At 41.9% G+C, this 18,143-nt stretch overlaps 1 protein-coding gene across 9 annotated transcripts in view; it reads right to left on the reverse strand.

Annotated features, from left to right (window-relative positions):
- VIT (vitrin) overlaps positions 1-18,143 on the reverse strand; it is a 117,395-nt gene that overhangs the window by 71,683 nt on the left and 27,569 nt on the right. For all 9 annotated transcript variants that reach the window (XM_063618151.1, XM_063618150.1, XM_063618149.1 and 6 more), the window contains exon 3: positions 12,585-12,650. In XM_063618151.1, the coding sequence (XP_063474221.1) occupies positions 12,585-12,650 (66 nt within the window). The remainder of the gene's footprint in view (positions 1-12,584; positions 12,651-18,143) is intronic.

The raw sequence follows: 18,143 nt of genomic DNA on the forward strand, positions 1-18,143 counted from the left end.
TTGGTCTCAGAGTTGCTAATGGCTTCCAGCTGTATCCAAAAAGCATATTCTTTTTTTAACCCTTCTGTACCTGAATGAGGAGAATTGCATTTCATTCAGGCTGGAGAGAGAACTGAAGTTTTCTGCTCTTTTCTTAAATACCCATCCCAGACAATCTTTGCTACTCAGGGCTGGGCCAACAGGGAACTTCTCCTGGGAACCAAGGGGTTGAGTTTGATCACAGGCTTAAGCAATCTGTGGTTTACATTAAGAAGTAGAGCACTGTGCTTCAAACAGTTTTGTGGTTTCATTCTCCCCATCAAAGGTTGCCTCCTCACCGGCTATTTTCTTTTTACCTTTCATTCTTTTAAACTCTGATACTCAAGGCTGCATTTACTATTTTGAGTCTCAGAGTATTTTTTAAAGGCAAATTTTGGGAAGAAGATGCCAGTGTGGTCTCTCTTCAAATTAGTGAATTGTTTGATTCCTGGATGTAACTGTGTGTTCAACTCTCCTCTTTTCCCCAGATCACTTCCTCACTCCCAAATGCATCTCCTCCCTTAGAGGTAAAGAAAATGAAAGATTTCTTCTTTGTTCTTAATTTTTTGAAATAGGAGGTGACAAGCTGTGTGCATTGAGATTAAATTTTGATGTGACTCTGGCACTGTGAGATTTTGAATCTCCTGTCAGACCAACTAAATATTTTGGGGTTGCATAAACGAGTCTCTATCTGGAAGCTTATTTCATGAGTATTAGACAATGATCAAACATGTTGAAAGACTTCAGGGTGCACATATTACATGCAGTAGGATTTTCCATGAAATAATTGGTTTAAAAGACAAGGGAAAATATCACATTTTACTTCCTGCTAATCAATTTTCCCTCCTTTCTTTAAGGGGGCATTTGTTTTTTGTTTGCTTGTTTGTCTTTTTTTTTCCCTTAGAAATCTCAGGGAAGTACCTTAAATAAGATCTGCTTTATTTGCACCTAACCAGAGTAGCAAAATTGGTAGATTCACTCACTAGTTTGTCCCACAGGGGGAAAAAATGAAATCAGGCACATGTGTTCATCACTTTGAAAAAACAGGGAGCAATGGCAAAGTGTGGCTAAAGGTAAAAAATTTGTTAAATTTGCACAGAAAATTAAGCTGGAGAGAGTGAACTAGTTAAATTTTGCAGACTGATTGCCAAAATTATTAAAAAGTGTAATGTCTGTGTTCAGCCAGGAAAAAGCAGGCATTTGCATCTTTTTGGCAGCTCTTCTTTAAGTATATGGAAACTATGGTTTGTTTCTCTACAGTATTTTCTCAGTTATTTGTGAGGTAGTCTGTTTTCTTGTAACAGTCAAAGAATCTTCCACCTCTCCACTTAAGGCCCAGATGAAACGAATGTTGGCCTTTCCTCTGAATGTCTTTGAACTATTCAGTGCTTGCAGCTTAGGTTTTCCTTTCTTCCTCTTTCTTTGGTTGTTAAGGTTTATTCGTATCTCCCTTCCCCCTTCTCTGAGTTTGATCCTAAAAGTGCAGAAAATCAGATTTCCTTAAGAAGATAAGTTAAAATTAAGGCAGCTCAAGAAGTATCATTTTTAGGTCTAAAGGGAGCAGGAAGACATTTGGCAAATGCCAAAACAGTCAGAGGGGAATGCTGTGTCCCCACAGCTAACCTCAGGTGAAAAATTATTTGTAAGTTCTAAAAAGAGCTTATTCTGGAACAGTTGAAGAAAGCAAGACAAAAGCCTCTTCTATTTCTTCCTGACTGGACAGTTGCTAGCGTCCGTGAGGGAAAGTCCACACCAAAGTCACAGAGAGCCGTGGGGAGCCCAGACCTCTTCAGTGGAACCTTTGCACAGAAACCAGTTGCTTGGCCACCTGCTCTGCTTCTCCCTTCGTGCCCCCACCTACCCACTCTCTCATATGATTCCTTGAGATAATCTTGCCTTCTCATAGACACTCTCACTTTCGTATCAGAAATCACATTAGAGCATCTCAGTATCTGCCAAGGGTTCCTTCCCGAAGGCCCTTGGAACTAGCCACAGGGAAAGGAGAACCACTTGCAAACCAGATCAAATTGTAGGATTACCTTTAGGTCACTGAGGTTCATGTGTCTGCTGTAGTGATCTCACAAGGGTTCCTGGGCAGAAGGTCTCATCTCAGAACAGAAAACTGGTACTATTTGAGTCAATTTTTAGTACAAAATTGGAATCTGAGAGGAAGAACTGCAAATATTTCTGCTGTTGGTTGGGTCTCCTGCCTAGGCTAATAACAGTGATTATTAGATGATGTCACATACAATAAGCTGATTATGTAGTAGGCCAAATCAAACTGTAGATTCCTTATTTTGCCACTCATCTTTTCGGTGATCCCAGGCAAGCCACATTGCTTCTGGAGAACAAGTTTCCTTATCAACAAGCAATCATCGTAAGCTTGCCTCATGCCTGTTAATAAGGAAGAAGTATTATTTTTATTTTTTTAATGAAGAAGAAGAATTATAACATAAAAAAGCACTTATGCATAAAAACTTTTAATATTAAACTTAATTTTGTTGGACTGTGATATTCAGCTAGAGTAAAATACTGTTTTTAAGAGAATTATGCAAAAAGTCCTTAGTTTAATGAAATAAAAATATCATTAATTTGAAGATGAATGCATTGTTCTCCTTGATCCTGACATCTAGGTCATTTTAATTCTTCCTTTGTAGCACCTTCTTTTGCAAAGCATTCTTATCCGTTTTTCTTAAACAGTCTTTGATCACGTTGAATCTTTGCTCAAAAACCACCACTAGGTTTTTGCTGCCATTAGGAAAAATTCCAAAATCCTTAAGGCCTTTCCACAATTTCTTCCATGGAACGTCTGGGCTTGCAAATACTTGCCAATAAAGTCTTTACTTTCTAAATGCATGTTGTCTTGCACACTTAGCTTGAATCATTTCTCACCTCTGAAACCCTTTTTCCTTTCATCTGTTTGAATGTTACTATCTTTTAGGTCCCGGTTCCAGTTAACATCTTCATTCATCTACTAGAATATAAAATTCATGAGGGCAGGGACTTTTGTCTGTTTTGTTCACTGCTGTTCAAGAGAATGTCTGCTGAATGAATAAATGAATGGATGGAGTGATTGGATGACAGAGGGTAACTGGCCTGTGGCAACACAGTTTTGGGGCAGCTGCAGAAGTTTGTGTCTCTAAAAATACATATTTTAGTTTACAAAGGACCCTAATACAGATTCTTTCACTTGGTCCTTACAAAACCCTAAAAGGCATTAGTCCTCATTTTTCAGAGAGGCAAGTTAATTTGTTCAATCAACAATTGAACAATTGTTCAGATATCAAGTGGCAGAACTAAGACCTGAACTCAGGCCTATAAACCCAAAGCTTTGCCAGCTCCACCTGGTTGCCACTTCCCTGACTGAAGGGAAGAAGTTAAACTGCAGCTTCTCTAGTCTAGTCTTACAGGCTTTTCTGAACTTGAAGATTGCTGACAACCACTAGTGGGTGAATGCAGTATATATCTTAAAAATAGGTTGTGTGTATGCGTGTGTGTGTGTGTTTATGTGAATACATGCATGCATCTGTGCATTTACCCCAAATACCTGCAAAGTAACTCTTCTAGCGTAATTTTCCATTGTATTGTTTTCCCGTTATTTCTGAGAATTGCCAGGGTAGAGTCTACTCAACTGAAAATCTGTAACACAGAGAGTCTCTGCCTTCTTTCTCACCCATATATCAGAAGAAGGGCTAGAAAGGTAATCCTCTTTCTTTTTCATGGTCTGAGAAAGGGCCCACATACCAATCTGTGTAGAGAACCAACCAGTGTTGGCGCCAGGTGTCTAAGAAGCAAGAAACACTGGGGATTACTTACAAGTTGCTACACATAAACCTACCCAAGAAGCTGTGTGCATGCTATACCAAATCTTACAACCACGGAGTTGTATTTCTCTTCATCAGTGTCCAATGCATTAAGTAACTAAGTCCCAGAACAATGACCTCTTCATGCCCAAGGCAGTAGGTTCAGGAATCATCTACTCTTTCAAGGTTGATTGCAAAAATCTTTCCATGCCTTACAAGGTATTAAGATTAATTCACTGGAGAGAACTATGTGAATTACATGTACATTTCACCCCAAATTAAGTCTATTTCAACAGACTCCAATGTGAATGGAAATATTTCAGAATGTAGCTCTACTACCTGTGGAGAATATCTTGTTTATCTTACTGATTGTTGTCTTCATCATGCAAATTTCCTGCTTAGAAAACTCTCAGGAGTCCCCACCCTCTAGTGAATGACAAAGAAAAAAGCTTCTCAGATTGGCGTCGCCTGGTGGGTCCTAATCCACCTTCCAGCTGCATTTCCGTGACTCCTCAACACTTAAACCCAACCATGCCATTCACTGCTTCCTGACCTCATCCTCCACCTGTTTCCCATGGTATCTGGGCTTAGTCCACCTAGAAAGCCCTTTCCCAACCTCTGCCTGTAAAAATTCACTTATTTTTCAGGTCTTATCTTGAACGTTCTTTCATAAGACCAGTAGGAGTCCTATTGTAGACTCCTTGTTTGTTATTCTCCTATAGAATTTACCACATTTTGCTTTATTTTATAGTGGCTTTTGTTGTTATTGTTCATTTGTCCATACATCCAACAATTACCTAATGAGCACTAATTGGGTCTTCATGGTACTTTTGGTCTTGCTGGGAAGATAGACTGTATAAAAAAAGCTCTTAGAGTAATACATGGTAAATACAGACAGCCCCTGATTTACAATGGTTTGACTTAAGATTTTTCAACTTTATGAAAGGTTTTTCAGGGTATTAAATGCATTCGTGACTTACTATGGGCTTATCAGAACACAACCCCATTGTAAGTCAAGGAGCATCAGTACTTGACAGAGAAAGTGCAGTGCATACAGGAGGCATCTAACCTACTTCTGAGTGTGTGTTGGGGATAGTGGTTGGGTCCAGCAAGGCTTTCCTTTACATACTTTTGTTTTGCCTTATACAAGATTGATGCTTACTGAGGATACAGACTTTGCAGGATGGGCAACCAGTAACAACGTTGCATGGAATCATCAATGGCTCCCATCTGCATAATGTGATCTCACCTGACACCACTTTGGACTAAGGCCATTGCTTCTGGGGCTCTTCTGCAGCTTCATTATGTGTGAAAAGCCATTGATGAGATTTTACAACTTAAACGCTTTTCTCCCTCTGGCACAGACACTTTGCCAAGCAGGAATTGTTCTAGAGTCTGGTGGACATAATTTATGTGAAAATATATGATGTGTTTATTACAGTATGGACTGAAAGTCTCCTAAGTTAAAGAGTAGGCCTTTTTTGAATGTGTAACCTACACATAAATGAAATTAATCCTTAAAACGTATAAGGTATTATGACTGCCTTAGGAGAAGTCTCTTATGAACACACCTAAGCCCTTCAATCTTTATTTGCAGCCTTAAACAATCAAGAAAAATGCAGCCACATTTTGGTAATATGTTAGAAACTGCTTGAGTAGGTTTATGCTGACTAAACCTACCACTAAGGTGCCTCTGGCTAAGGTTAGATCTATGGCTCTAAGACTTATCAGGAAAATGAGAGCCTTGAAAATGTCACCTCTAAAAATAAAGTGATAAAACTCTCATTACTGCAGTAAGGTAAACTTTACCTTGGATTAAACAGTCCATTAATTTATTAAGTCATTAACTATGTTTCTTCCCATTGCATTTTCTCCCTCTTACTATTCTAAGAAGGTACACAGGCTCATGTTTTCCCACCTCTGGTTCTCAAGGTTGCAGGAGAGAGGGCAGTGTGTCGCAAAGACAACACTCTCTCCAGGCTTTGAAAAGTAGACTCTCCAAATTCCCCTTGTTTCAGGGGATTGGGCTTGTTCAGCCCAAAGAGTGATGGAGACACAGTGATCTTCTAAGACTGGGAAGGTGGGAGTGGCCAAATAGGTTCTAGTAAAGGAAATGTCCCTTGCCCTAGTAGCTGCTTTGAGGAGCACCCACCTCAGGGCAGCATCTGGTGTGATGCACCTTAGGATGGAGATTTAGGTACAGGGCTTCCCCACCTCTGCCAACATCCCATCATCCAGGAAACAGTGGGGTTGCCCACCTTCCAGAGATAACATGGACTTGGACACTGAGTAGCTGAGGGGACCACCCCGAATCTTCTAGACTGCACAAGCTCTCTCTGCTGGAGCAGAGAGGGAAGAAGCCTTTGTAATTAAGGAATTTGAATTCCACCCCCTACCCCAGCAATTGGCAGTTTGGAGTCAGACTTAATTTGATTTAGAAAATAATGTGATAAGCCAAATATGGTGGGATAAAATTGCATCCAATACAACTGAGCACATAAAAGCAAAATATTAGCTTGGAATGAATGGACCTATGGGTTTGTGGAGCAGAACTGTGAGAATCCATCCAATTGCTTTTGTGTATCTTTGTTTTTCTTCTTTGTAAGACCCCCATGCCAGATTACCAGATTATTTTCTTTTTTCTTTTTTTATTTTTCTTTTCTTTTTTTTTTTTTTTTTTTTGAGACAGAGTCTTGCTCTGTTGCCCAGGCTGGAGAGCAGTGGTGCAGTCTTCCCTCACTGCAACCTCTGCCTCCCAGGTTCAAGCAATTCTGCCTCAGCCTCCCAAGTAGCTGGGATTACAGGAGCCTGCCACCATGCCCAGCTAATTTTTATATTTTTAGTAGGTACGGGGTTTCACCATGTTGGCCAGGCTGGTGTCGAACTCCTGACCTCAGGCGATCCGCCCGCCTTGGCCTCCCAAAGTGCTGGGATTATAGGCGTGAGCCACCGCGCCCAGCCTGCCAGATTATTTTCAACATGCTCTTAAGTATTACCTTCTTGGTCCAAAGGGCCCCCCACCAGTGGTGCTAAGTAATATCCATGAGGGGCACTGGAGGCCATGGATAGACGAAAGAAATGCAAAGAAGGAAAAAGGGGTGAGAAGACAAAGAAGTGAAAAAGAAGGGAAAGTGGAGAGGAGAGAAAGAGAACTACCAAAATCAGTGGGAACCCTATGAGTAGGCAGAATAGATGTACTGGAATGGCAGGCATTTTCAAGCCAAGTCCAAGGAAGACAGTTATGCTCTTCTCCTCCTCCCATTTTTCCCATACGTTTTCTACTTTACTTTCTAATTGGTCAGCCTTTGATTATGCAACACCCTTATCTGCTACCAGGCAACAGACACCTCATTCTTTAGTCCCACTCAGCTTGAGAGGAGGCCACTGGGGCAACATCAGGGGTTGAACCTAACCCAGAACTGAGTTTCAAATCCGGCCCTGCCAACTAGTGTCACTGTGCCTCAGGCACTAGATCCTCAAGAGTCTAGGAGAGTGCCCCCTGTCTAGGAGGGGTCAGGAAATTAATCACTGATCAACACTACCAAACTACCTTCTCCTTGTTATTTGACTTAAGACTTCTGGGTTGTTCGCCGGGCGCGGTGGCTCACGCTTGTAATCCCAGCACTTTGGGAGGCAGAGGCGGGCGGATCACGAGGTCAGGAGATCGAGACCACGGTGAAACCCCGTCTCTACTAAAAATACAAAAAAATTAGCCGGGCGTGGTGGCGGGCGCCTGTAGTCCCAGCTACTCAGAGAGGCTGAGGCAGGAGAATGGCGTGAACCCAGCAGTTGGAGCTTGCAGTGAGCCGAGATCGCGCCACTGCACTCCAGCCTGGGCGACAGAGCGAGACTCCGCCTCAAAAAAAAAAAAAAAAAAAAAAAAAAAAAAAAAAAAAAGACTTCTGGGTTGTAAAGATTGTGAATCTTGAAAAAACAGTGGTGAAAATTTAGGGCTTCTAAAAGAGAGGTTAGAGGGCACTAAAAGGAACCTACCTAAATGATTTCACATTCATGTTTGCAAGAAGCCCTTGTCTGGATCCTCCCTCTAGCCTACTGGTTATCACATTTTACAAGTCCTCAGAATCACCTGGAGAGCTGCTTAAAGCACAGATTGCTGGGCCCACCCCTGTAGTTTTTGACTCAGGATGTCTGGGCTGGGTGAGACAAAAGGTCCCGGATGATGCTGATGCTGCCGGTCCAGGAGCCACACACTGAGAACCACTGACCTAGTCCAATCTCACATTAAAGCTGAAGTGATTTGTTTAAAGCCCTGCTTTTATCATTTCACTTTCTGTTTAAAACTCTTCAATAGCATCCTGTAAGATATATTTTGAGGTATCGACGCTAACGGTTAGATGATCAAGCTTTTTTTATTATGAAGAGCGCCACTGCCCCCCACCACCCTGTCCTCTTAGGATGTTTTCTTAAAGACGTAAGACATAAGACGCCAGCCTTTTGATTTTACAATGCGAGGGCTCCGGCCTTCCGTAAGGATCTGTAAGCCCTTACCTCCAGAATGGCCAGAGAAATTGTAATTGCCTGTCTTCCAACTCACTATATAAAATTGTGTGAAATTCTGTCCAGACTTTGTACACACTTTCATGCTATCTGTATATGCACGTAAATCTGTAATGCTTACTCACAAGTTGTGTTCTCTCTCTTCTCTCTTCATATCTTCAAATATTGCTACAAAGGAGTTGTTGTTAATGTTGGCAGGATTGTTTCATTTCCCTAACACAACCTTCCTTAACACTTTACTATTCTCTGAGGACCATGCTCCTTTTATAGGGGTGGACCCCTGCCAGCCTTGCCTGATGCAATTAGATTCTCTCTCCCAGGAATTTGGGATCAGGACTGAGAAACATGGTCTGGAGAGAGAGAGAGAGAGTCAGTGAGAGAGAGAAAGAGAGAGATGCACAGAGAGAAGAAGCAGGGGTGCCGGTTTCTGAGGCCTTTCCATCTGCAGTCCAACCGGAGGGAGTTACAGCTGTATTTCCTGCCTTGGGTTCTGTGAGCTACCCCATGACCTGCCCAAATCCCCCTTTTTGCTTAAGCAGATTGGCCTTGGAGTTCTGCTAATTGCAACCAAAATAACCTACGTGAAGATACTCCCCATTGCCCTCTCGATGAAGTCCAGATCCCCTGAACATGGCAGTAAAGCTCTTCACCATCTGGTGTCTCTTTGCTTTTCATCTTTTTCCTCAACACATTCACCTACTATTCTCTATTTCTGTATGTTGAACTACTTTTTAGCTTTTTCTACCCTTCAGGCTTTGGGCATGATGTGTTCTTTCTGCTTATTACACTCTTTTCTCCTCCTCTTTGCCTGGCCAATCCCTATTTGGCCTTCAGAATCAGTGTGTGTCATTTCCTCCAGGAAGCCCTCCCAGATACACAACTTCTTTTCCTAACTCTCTGCGTACCTCTAGCTCCTCTTGTCCTAACACTTATATGGATACTATCATTGCCTGTTGAGTTGTCTTTCTTCCACCTTAGATTGTGAGCTCTGTGAGGGCATAGATGGAGTCTGGATTGCTGTTGTTTCTGGGTGTCTAACACAGTGCCTGGTACTTGGCCAGGACCCAATAAATACTTATCAAATGAATGAATAATGTGCCTTCTTTGCCATCAGTCACCTCCCCCAGCAGCAAACTGACAGTGTTGAATAGAAAAAAAAAGAAAGAAAATGACTTTGGCCTCAAGCTATAGACTATGATTTGGAAATACTCTGGAGATCAAGAATCAGATATCTCCATGGTTTGGGAATATCCAATTACCTTCATTGTATCTTTTTTTCCCTATTTAATAATTGTGCCAGAGTTTCTAATTAGAGAAAAGACCTCATGCATTTATTGATTCCAATGTGCTGCATCACTAGGGAGATTTTGAGAATAAGGCTAGAATTTAGTATATCAGAAATTCAATCCATTTGAGATCTCTCAAAGAGGTTTGCCCTTGGGTCATTTAGCACAGACTTTCATAGTCACTGCAAACTGTTGTCATGGTAATCATGGAACCTTTCATGATTTTTGTATATGAGTTAATGAAGATACTGGAAACAGCCCAAAGGAATTCATACTTGGGCGTGCATTTGTCTCCATATTAACCTAATCATTGTTTTGAATACACATCTGCCCCAGGGCTGGTCCTCTTGGCTCTTGGTCCTGACAGAAATAAATAAACAACTGATTCCTTTTTAGTATTTCAGCCTTGGAGGCTGTGGATGTTTGCCCTTTTGGTCTCATTTCAACAGGAAATTTCACATGGAAGGTTTAAAAGAGCAGAAGAAAAAAGGAGGCTGTGTGAAGCAAATCTTTCTTTTATTTCAAATGATTAATGTGGCCGATTTCAAGGTACCTAAATTTAATGCCTATAAAGAAAGTTTCAGCTGTGGAGAGCACAGAACATTGACTATAATCTAAAGCCTTTTTTATGGTTCTTTATAAACACACTTTAATTTAAGCTTCCATCAAGCCTACAAATTTGGATACAGATATCCCAGTGTGCTTACAATATCTGAGTGTGAGTTTTCCATCTGTGTCTTCTTTTGTGAGTTATTTCCCAATATCCATTCTTCTCTTTTTTTCCTAGTAGTAATATCCCTTACTTTTAGCGAGGGACATGGATGTTTAAAATCAAGACACGGCCGGGCATGGTGGCTCACGCCTGAAATCCCAGCGCTTTGGGAGGCTGAGGCAGGTGGACCACGAGGTCAAGAGATCGAGACCATCCTGGCCAACATGGTGAAACCCCATCTCTACTAAAAATACAAAAAATTAGCTGGGCGTGGTGGCGGGTGCCTGTAGTCCCAGCTACCCAGGAGGTTGAGGCAGAAGAATCACTTGAACCTGGGAGGTGGAGGTTGCAGTGAGCCGAGATTGCGCCACTGCACTCCACACTGGTGAAAGAGTGAGACTCCGTCTCAAAAAAAAAAAAAAAAAAAAAAAAATCAAGACATTTCCCACTCTCTAATTAAAGACCTCATGCATTTATTGATTCCAATGTGCTGCATCACTAGGGAGTGATGGCCAATAGTACTTAAAGAGAGGAGTTATACTGAACTTTCTGGATGTAGCTTTAAAGAAGCTATTGAGAGCGGTAGGAGGCAGCCAAATGCCTAGGCAGATAGGGGTGGGTCCCTGGTGAAACCCCACCTCCAAGCCAAAGACAGTTTAAAGCCTGAAAGCCAAGCTACAAGTTAAATCCTCAGACTGGATTGAGAACCTGTCTTCCTGTTTGGTGCGCTTTCCTCTGATGGATCCCCACCCTTCACCTATTTTACATATACCTACCCTTTTCCTAATTGGTTTTCTACACTGTCATGCCCACCTTTCAGTGGTGTCTTTGCTGTAATCTTTTTTGCATACTCACAAACCAATCAGCACATAATCCCCATTCTGAGTCCGTAGAAGTCCTCAGACTCAGCCACATTAGGGACTTTCACGCCTTTGGGTAGGGGAACCACCCCTCACGTCCCCCCTCTGCTGAGAGCTGTTCCCTCACTCAATAAAATTCGTCTCGGCCCTCCTCACCCTTCAATGTCCAGCTTATCCTCATTCTTCTTGGGCATGGTACAAGAGCTCAGGAACTGCTGACCATGAGTATAAGCTATAACACATGTGAGCTGGGGCATGCCAGTGTGGCTGAGCAAGGCCCAGGTGAGGCATCACCAGCTGGGGTTCCCTGGCTTGCAAAATGACTGAGAAGAAAAATCCTGCATCACTATTATGTGCCCTTCTTCATCCCTTCCTACTGACTGGAATGTGGACATGATGGATGGAGCTGGGGCAGCCATTTTGGGCAATGAATTGGGAGCCACATTGAAAATGGCAGAATTAGAAGATAGAAGTCTAGGTCCCTGGAGATTGTGGAACTTCCATAAAAGCCAAGACCAGGAGAGAGAAAGAAACTGCAGTCTTAAGTAAGCATCTATTATTCCAGATTTTCTTTTTTCTTTTTTTTTTTTTTTCACACAGTCTCGTTCTGTGGCCCAGGCTGGAGTTCAGTGGTATGATCTGGGCTCACTGCAACCTGCATCTCCCAGGTTCAAGTGATTCTCGTGCCTCAGCCTCCCTAATGGCTGGGATTATAGGCATGCGCCATCAGGCCTGGCTAGTTTTTGAATTTTTAATAGAGACACCATGTTGGCCAGGCTGGTCTGGAACTCCTGACTTCAAGTGATCCACCCGCCTCAGCCTCTCAAAGTGCTGGGATTACAGGCGTGAGCCACCGTCCCTGGCCTTATTCCAGATTTTGTGTCATCCAATCTTAACTGATACACCACTCAAAAGTGAAATTTATTTTTTCTCCTTCCATTGATTGGGTGTGAAATTGCATGGGCTTTTTTGTGAGATTTGCCTTCTGATCCCAGGGTCTGTTGGAAGGTGGGTAGGTTTGCTAGACCTTTGCATTAGCCAAAATAAGTTTTCTGGTATGGGGAATTGAGACAGCATTTCAATGTCAGGGCTAAGCTTATTCTGCTTAGCCACAGAGACATACTGTTTCCTGGTCTTTGTATGTGCATTTGGAGTTTTTCTAGTGTAGGGGAACTACATATCCTTTACCCTAAAGTCAGGGCTCCTGTCTCAAAGACTTTTTGGAATGTGGTAGGGGATAAGACTTATCACGAATTAGTCTGAGTGGAAATTAATTAACATAGAGATAAAAACCAAACCAAAACAAAAATTATCTAAAACAAGTATAATAACCCTCCATGTGGGAAAAACAAGCGTGATGCCAGCAAGGAATTGTGATTTTACTTACTGAACTTGGGCCTTTTAATCTTCTTTGCTGTTTCTTTGTTTGAATGTACTCCAGTCACCAGCAAAACTACATAAGGAAAATTTTAAAAAATTTAATCAATATTATTTTACCTAAATGCTTTCTCTTTTGACTCATATTTACTTTGATCATGCACAAAGTATTCTCATGGGCAGAACTAATTTTCTCTCTTACAGTCATGCATCACTTAATGATGGGGCTACGCTCTGAGACGCGTGTCGATAGGCGATTTCATCATTGTGCCAATATTGTAGAGTGTCCTTACACAAACCTAGATGGTCTACTACACACCTAGGCTGTATGGTATGGTCTATTGCCTCTTAGGTCAAAAACCTGTACAGCATGTTACTGTACTGAATACTGTAAACAATTGTTAACAACTGATAAATATTTATGTATCGAAATATGTCTAAACATAAAAAAGGTACAGTAAAAATACAGCATAAAAGATAAAAAGTGGTACACCTGTAGAGGGCACTTAGCATGAATGGAGCTTGCAGTACTGGAAGTTGCTCTGGGTGAGTCAGTGAGTGAGGGGTGAGTGAGTGTGAAGGCCTAGGATATTACTGTACAAAGCTGTAGATTTTATAACCACTGTATATATCATCTACACGAAATTTATAAAAAATATTTTTTCTTTAATATAATATTAATCTTAGCTTACTGTATCTTTTTCACCTTATAAACTTTTTAATTTTTTAACTTTTTGACTCTTTTGTAATAACGCTTAGATGTACAAAAATATTGTCTTTCCTTATATCCTTATTCCATAAGCTTTTTTCTATTTTTGAGATTTTTAATTTTACTTTTAAAATCTTTTGGTTAAATGTTATGACTACCTTTTTTTAAGTAAGTAAAAGGAGTATACTCTAAAATAATGATAAAAATACAGGATAGAAAATACAGGCTGGACGCAGAGGTTCACGCCTGTAATCCCAGCACTTTGGGAGGCAGGGGTGGGTGGATCACCTGAGGTCAGGAGTTTGAGACGAGTGTGGCCAACATGGCAAAACCCTGTCTCTACTAAAAATACAAAAATATTAGCTGGGAGTGGTGGCACACGCCTGTAATTCCAGCTACTTGGGAGGCTGAGGCAGGAGAATCGCTTGAACCCAGGAGGCAGAGATTGCAGTGAGCCGAGATCACGCCACTGCACCCCAGCCTGGGCGACAGAGTGAGACTTCATCTCAAATGAAAGAAAACACATACGCCAGCAACATAGTTGTTACTTGTTATCAAGTAATCATTATCAAATATTATGTACTGTACATAACGGTATGTGCTATACTTTTATTTGGCAGCTGGCGGCTCAGTAGGTTTGTTTACACAAGCATCACCACACACACATGAATAATGTGTTATACTACATCAATGGCTACAATGTCACTAGGCAATAGGAATTTTTCATCTCCATTATAATCTTATAGGCGGCTGTTGACTGAGACATTGTTATGAAGTGCATGACTGTATTAAGATTGGAGAAATGAGATGTCTAGTTTGTATACTTTTCTCAGCCCCTGCTGAAAGGTCCCTTTAAAGACACCTCTTGGATACTTGTCCTTTGTTTTGCTGTGTTTAAATTTGACCACACCAACCTGACAAATCTCCATTTTCCACAGGAAGGAATGTGGGTCTGGAGAAGTCCACTAATTTGTCTCGTCCCATGAATTAATGATGGAGGTGGGAGGAGCACCCTGGCCCTTCCTGTACTCTGCCCTCCCTTCCACAGCAGGTTTCCAGATGGTCAATTTCCAAATAGCCAGAGAACTGCATGTGCATGTGTGTGCATCTATGTGTGTGCACACTATGTGTGTGTGCACCTACTGTGTGCACCCATGTGTGTGTGCATATGAGTGTGCCTGAGGGAAGGCTGAATGCAGGGAACATATAAAGAGCCTCAGAAGAGAGGCTGTCTGGGAAAGAAAGGCACAGAGAGGGCTAGGGAGAAGAAGGAGACTCATCACAATGTCTGAGAAGTGACCTGAGTATTCCCTCCTAGTCCCCTGGCAGCCCTAGTTCTGTGTCCCATCGAGGCAACTGCAGATAGTTGAGCTTCCTCCTTAGAAACAGGAGCAGAACCTCCCACAGCATTTGGACACCACTCTCCTTCAAGTATATCAATAGGTGAAGAAGGGAGAATTCTGTATCCTTTCTAATTTAAAGTCTGGTTCCTTTTCAAGCACATAAGATGAAATAGAGCTTTCTCGGCCCTTGTGATGAGTCTCTCCTTCTTCTCCCCACCCCCTTTCTCCTTGCCTTTCTTTCCCAGACAGCCTCTCTTCTGAGGCTTTTTTGTTTTTTGTTTTTTTTTTTTTTTTGAGACAGAGTCCTACTCTGTTGCCCATGCTGGTGTGCAGTAGTGCAATTTTGGCTCACTGCAACCTCCGCCTCCCGGGTTCAAGTGATTCTCCTACCTCAGCCTCCTGAGTAGCTGGGATTACAGGCGCCCGTCACCAAGCCCGGCTAATTTTTGTATTTTTAGTAGAGATGGGGTTTCGCCACGCTGGCCAGGCTAGTCTCGAACTCCTGACCTCAGGTGATCCACCCGCCTCGGCATGAGCCATTGCGCCCGGCCTGAGGCTTTTTATATATTCTCTCCATTCATTAAAAAGTGAATGTTGGCTGTTTTCATTATTGAAAAAAATACATGTTCTTTGTAGAAAAACGTAAACAACACAAATGTGGATGAATACAAAAGTATAATATTTTCTAGTCTTTTTTTGTATATATACAGGTATTCACATGAATACCTTTAAACAAACATTTGATCATACTCATGTTGTTTACAATGTCTAATAACTTATTTCTATTTAATGATCTATATCAACATTTTTTCATGTCATTAAATGCTTTTTCTACAGTAATTTTAATTGCCTTCAAAGTATTGCACTATATGGATGTATCATAACTTAACCAAACTTTGATTTAATATAAATAGTGTAATCTTTGCATAGATCCATTATTTCCTTAAAAGAAATTTCCAAATAGAATTTCTTGTCTGAAATGTATGCTCACTTAAAATTTTGATACATGTTGTGAAAATTTCTGATACCATTTTTTTTTTTTTTTTTTTTTGAGACAGAGTCTTGCTCTGTCACCCAGGCTGGAGTGTAGTGGTGCAATCTCGACTCACTGCAACCTCTGCCTCTTGTTCAAGCGATTCTCCTGACCCATCTTCCTGAATAGCTGGGATTATAGGAGGACAGCACCACACCTGGCTAATTTTTGTATATTTAGCAGAGATGGGGTTTCACCATGTTGGCCAGGCTGGTCTTGAACTCCTGACCTCAGGTGATCCTCCTGCCTTGGCCTCTCAAAGTGCTGGAATTACAGGTGTGAGCCACTGCGCCCTGCAGGTGTGTTTGTTTTTAACTGAACACAGATCCTCAATTTAGGTATAAATGGACTTAGGAGTTCTTGGATTGGCAATTATTTTTGAACAAAAACGTGGCAATGCCACCAAGTGTTTAAAAAAACTTTTTATTTATCTTATGATTATCCAGCTACTATGGTCTCAATGTTTGTTTACCCACCCCCTCAGCCCCCAACTAGAATTCCTACATTGACATCCTAACCCCCAGTGTGATGATATTAGAAAGTGGAGCTTTTGGGAGGTCACAGGTCTTGACAGTGAACCCTCATGATGGGATAAGTGCCCTTATAAAAGGGACCCCAGAGAGCTAGTTTGCCTCTTCTGTCATGTGAGGACACAGCAGAAAGATGCCTCTCTAGGAACCAGGAAGCCGACCCTGACCAGACTCTGAATCCATCAGCACCCTGATCTTGGACTTCCCAGCCTCCACACCAGTTAGAAATAAACTTCTGTTTTTCTAAGCCACTCAGTCTGTAGCAGTTTTTTGTAGTAGATTGCATGAACTAAGACACTAGCTAACCTGTTCCAATGATATGGCCATTGAATTATCTCCAATTTTGACTACTAGCACTAGTTGAGGCCTGAGTAATTGACATACCATGTCCTAGGAGAACAGAAACATGAAAGAGAACTGAGTGAGAACCAGAAGTCTAGCCAGGAAGAATGAAGGCAGACATTTTTTAGGTGTATTTACTTCTGGGGTTTGAGTGGGTGTGAGCGTCCCGGAGGTCTAATTTTTATAGTAGCCTCTTGTCAATTAACTGTGCAAAGACCATATTTTCACTTAATGCTCAAAAATAAATATCTATAATCCTATAATATTTTTAAAACAAGCACTAAATACATACATAGAAAAAAAATTGAGCAAGGAGAGGGAGTAAGTGAAATAATAAATTTGGGTATCAATTTTTGTGGAAAACCAAAAACTGTTCTTGGCCTCTCTGCCTGAGGCAAGTGGCTTATAAGTCCTGGTATCATTAGGACTGTAAATATTTTAGTAAGACCACCCCATCATTTGCTTTTGGTTGCCCAAGACCTTTTAGGCTGAAAACATGCATGGCTGGGTTCAGTTGAACAGCAGTAATTAATAAAGTCATTATCTTCGATGGCACACACAGACTCTCCCCTCAGCTTCTGTGCTTATAATTAAAGCTCCTCAGAAACCACTCTTCCAGGGGAGGGCTGGTCAGTAGGGTCTGCAAATGTGCTTGTGCCCTGGAGCAAGTCTTCACTCCTCCCCAGCAATCCCCCTCTTGCTACATTGGAAATGGTAAATTGCATGTTGAAGTTGGGGAAGAGAAAAATCAGTCTTATGTTCGTTTTCCTAGGACGCCTAGCAGAGCACCAGAATGGATGGCTGATGCCCACTTCAAAGTGCAAAGCCGCAGACAGGTCTGAGAGCCAGTCCCTGTGTGAGAGTAGTTAATTATCTGGCAATGGAGGCTGTGCATGTCAAGAAAACTTGAAGAGAGTTAAGTCTGGAACCCCAGATTCCAAGGCAATCATGCAGCAATGCTTCTCAGCAATGCTTTTCAGTCCTTAAAAATCCAGTGTTCTCTGGCCAACATAGTGAAACCCTGTCTCTACTAAAAATACAAAAATTAGTGAGGCATGGTGGCTGGCGCCTGTAATCCCAGCTACTCGGGAGGCTGGAGTAGGAGAATCACTTGAAACCAGAAGGTGAAGGTTGCAATGAGCTGAGATCGTGCCACTGCACCCCAGTCTGGGCAACAAGAGTGAAACTCTGTGCAAAAAAAAAAAAAAAAAAAAAAAGATCCAGTGTTTCAGTTTTGAATAACATAAATAATCCCTCCCCTCCCCTCCCCTCCTTTCCCCTCCCCTCCCCTCCTTTCCCCTCCCCTCCCCTCCCCTCCCCTCCCCTCCCCTCTCCTCTCCTCTCCTTTCCTTTCCTTTTCTTTCTTTTCTTTTCCTTTCCAGTCTTGCCCAGGCTAGAATGCAGTGGTGTGATCACAGCCTACTGCTACCTTGAACTCCTGGGCTCAAGGGATCCTCCTGCCTCGGCCTCCCAAATAGTTGGGCTTACAGACATGTGTGCCACCGTGCCCGGCTACTTTTTTATTTTTTATAGAGACAGAGCCTCGCTATGTTGCCCAGGCTGTCTTTTCTTTCTTTAGTAGTGCTTGAAATGTTAAAGCATATTAAATACT

This window comes from Symphalangus syndactylus, chromosome 14 (genome assembly GCF_028878055.3).
Source record: "Symphalangus syndactylus isolate Jambi chromosome 14, NHGRI_mSymSyn1-v2.1_pri, whole genome shotgun sequence".
Taxonomy (NCBI): domain Eukaryota; kingdom Metazoa; phylum Chordata; class Mammalia; order Primates; family Hylobatidae; genus Symphalangus; species Symphalangus syndactylus.